Raw genomic sequence first — 1,585 nt, forward strand, 5'->3', positions numbered from 1 at the left:
ATAGAATGTAATCAATTGAATTGTTCAATGAAATCTACTACTACTACTACTACTAATACTACTGATAATAATAATAATGGTCATATACATTGTTATTATTGGCCAAAATGTAATTTTATTCATTCTATAAAAGATTTAAATTTTCAATTATTATATGAACATTTATTAACACATAATGAACAATTAATAAATAAATTAATAAATTTAATTCATAATTATAAACAATTAAATTATAATGAAAATCAAATGAATTATTATTATGTTGCTATGGATACAACTTTAATCAATTCAAAACGTAGAGGTAGACCACCAAAATATGCTAAACATATATATGTACCACATATTAATCCACCTGAACATTTATGTATCGATAATAAATATACTACTGATTTAACTTATTCAATGTTTTTTGATTCATCAGAATTTGATAATAATCATAATTATAAAACGATATTACGTAACCCATATGATTATAATAATAATTCGTTTAAACATATAAAATATGCTGTTAAATTATATTTAACTGGTGAAATATGCCCAGATATTAATTGTCCATATTATATCACCCAAGAACAACATTATCATTGTGTTAAACCAAGATGTTATATGGCAACAAATAATTTAGATTTAATCAATATACATCGTCGTGAATTTCATCAATATCATATAATTGAAAATGGTTTTGAATATTATGATATTAGTATAAATTGTCGTCGTCCTATATGTCATAATAATAAAATTAATAAACATTTTCATTGTTGTTATCCAAATTGTGATTATACATTTATACGTGCTAATACAATGAAACAACATATAAAAAAACATACAGAAAATTTAAAAAAATCTGTGAAAAATAAAAATAATCAATTCATTAATACCATGGTAACAAATAATATATCGAAATTATATTCAAAATCAAAACAATTACCTATGACATTAAATAATATACAGAATGAAAATATGGGAAATCATTCATTATTATCGATTAATGATCATAATAATAATAATAATAATAGTAATGATAATATGATAAAGAAAGATTGTATAGAAGATTCATCATTACCTGGTACTTTACCGATTTGGGCTACTGCTACTGCTGCTATGGTTACAACTATGAATGATGTGAAAAAAATGGAATCAATAAGTTCATCAATAAAAATAGATTGTTCATCGGAATGTACAAAATGAATGTTTATAATATAATAGTCTTTTATTTGATTAATGTATATATGTATATTTTCCAAGGATTCAATTGATATGTTAGTTAGTACAGGACATAATCTTGTTCAAGAATTAACTATCCACCATCAATTCACTAAGTATGTCGAATCTAATTGTATCAATTGTTTTAAATCTTATATTAATAGTAATCAATTTTCAATATTATGACTGTTTATAATAGAGTAAAGAAATTGTTTTGTTTGATTTATAGGCCACCGACCAGCATTCTCTAATCCACTCTCTTCTGGATATTCCTTTCTAGTTCAATCCAGTTGTTGTTCATTTTTCTCATGTCTGTCTCCATTTCTCGGAGTAATGTGTTCTTCGGTTTTCCTCTTTTCCTTTGGCCTTCAGGATTACATGT

General features: G+C 24.0%; 1 protein-coding gene across 1 annotated transcript; it reads left to right on the forward strand.

Moving 5' to 3' along the window:
• Positions 1-267: 267 nt before the first annotated feature.
• Smp_045640 (hypothetical protein) lies at positions 268-1,188 on the forward strand (the record flags this gene model as incomplete). The annotated part of the gene is made up of 2 exons (XM_018797671.1): positions 268-882; positions 1,036-1,188. The coding sequence occupies 2 exons, from the start codon at positions 268-270 to the stop codon at positions 1,186-1,188; spliced, it is 768 nt and encodes a 255-aa protein (XP_018652690.1).
• Positions 1,189-1,585: the final 397 nt, after the last annotated feature.

This window comes from Schistosoma mansoni, chromosome 5 (assembly GCF_000237925.1).
Source record: "Schistosoma mansoni strain Puerto Rico chromosome 5, complete genome".
Taxonomy (NCBI): Eukaryota; Metazoa; Platyhelminthes; class Trematoda; order Strigeidida; family Schistosomatidae; genus Schistosoma; species Schistosoma mansoni.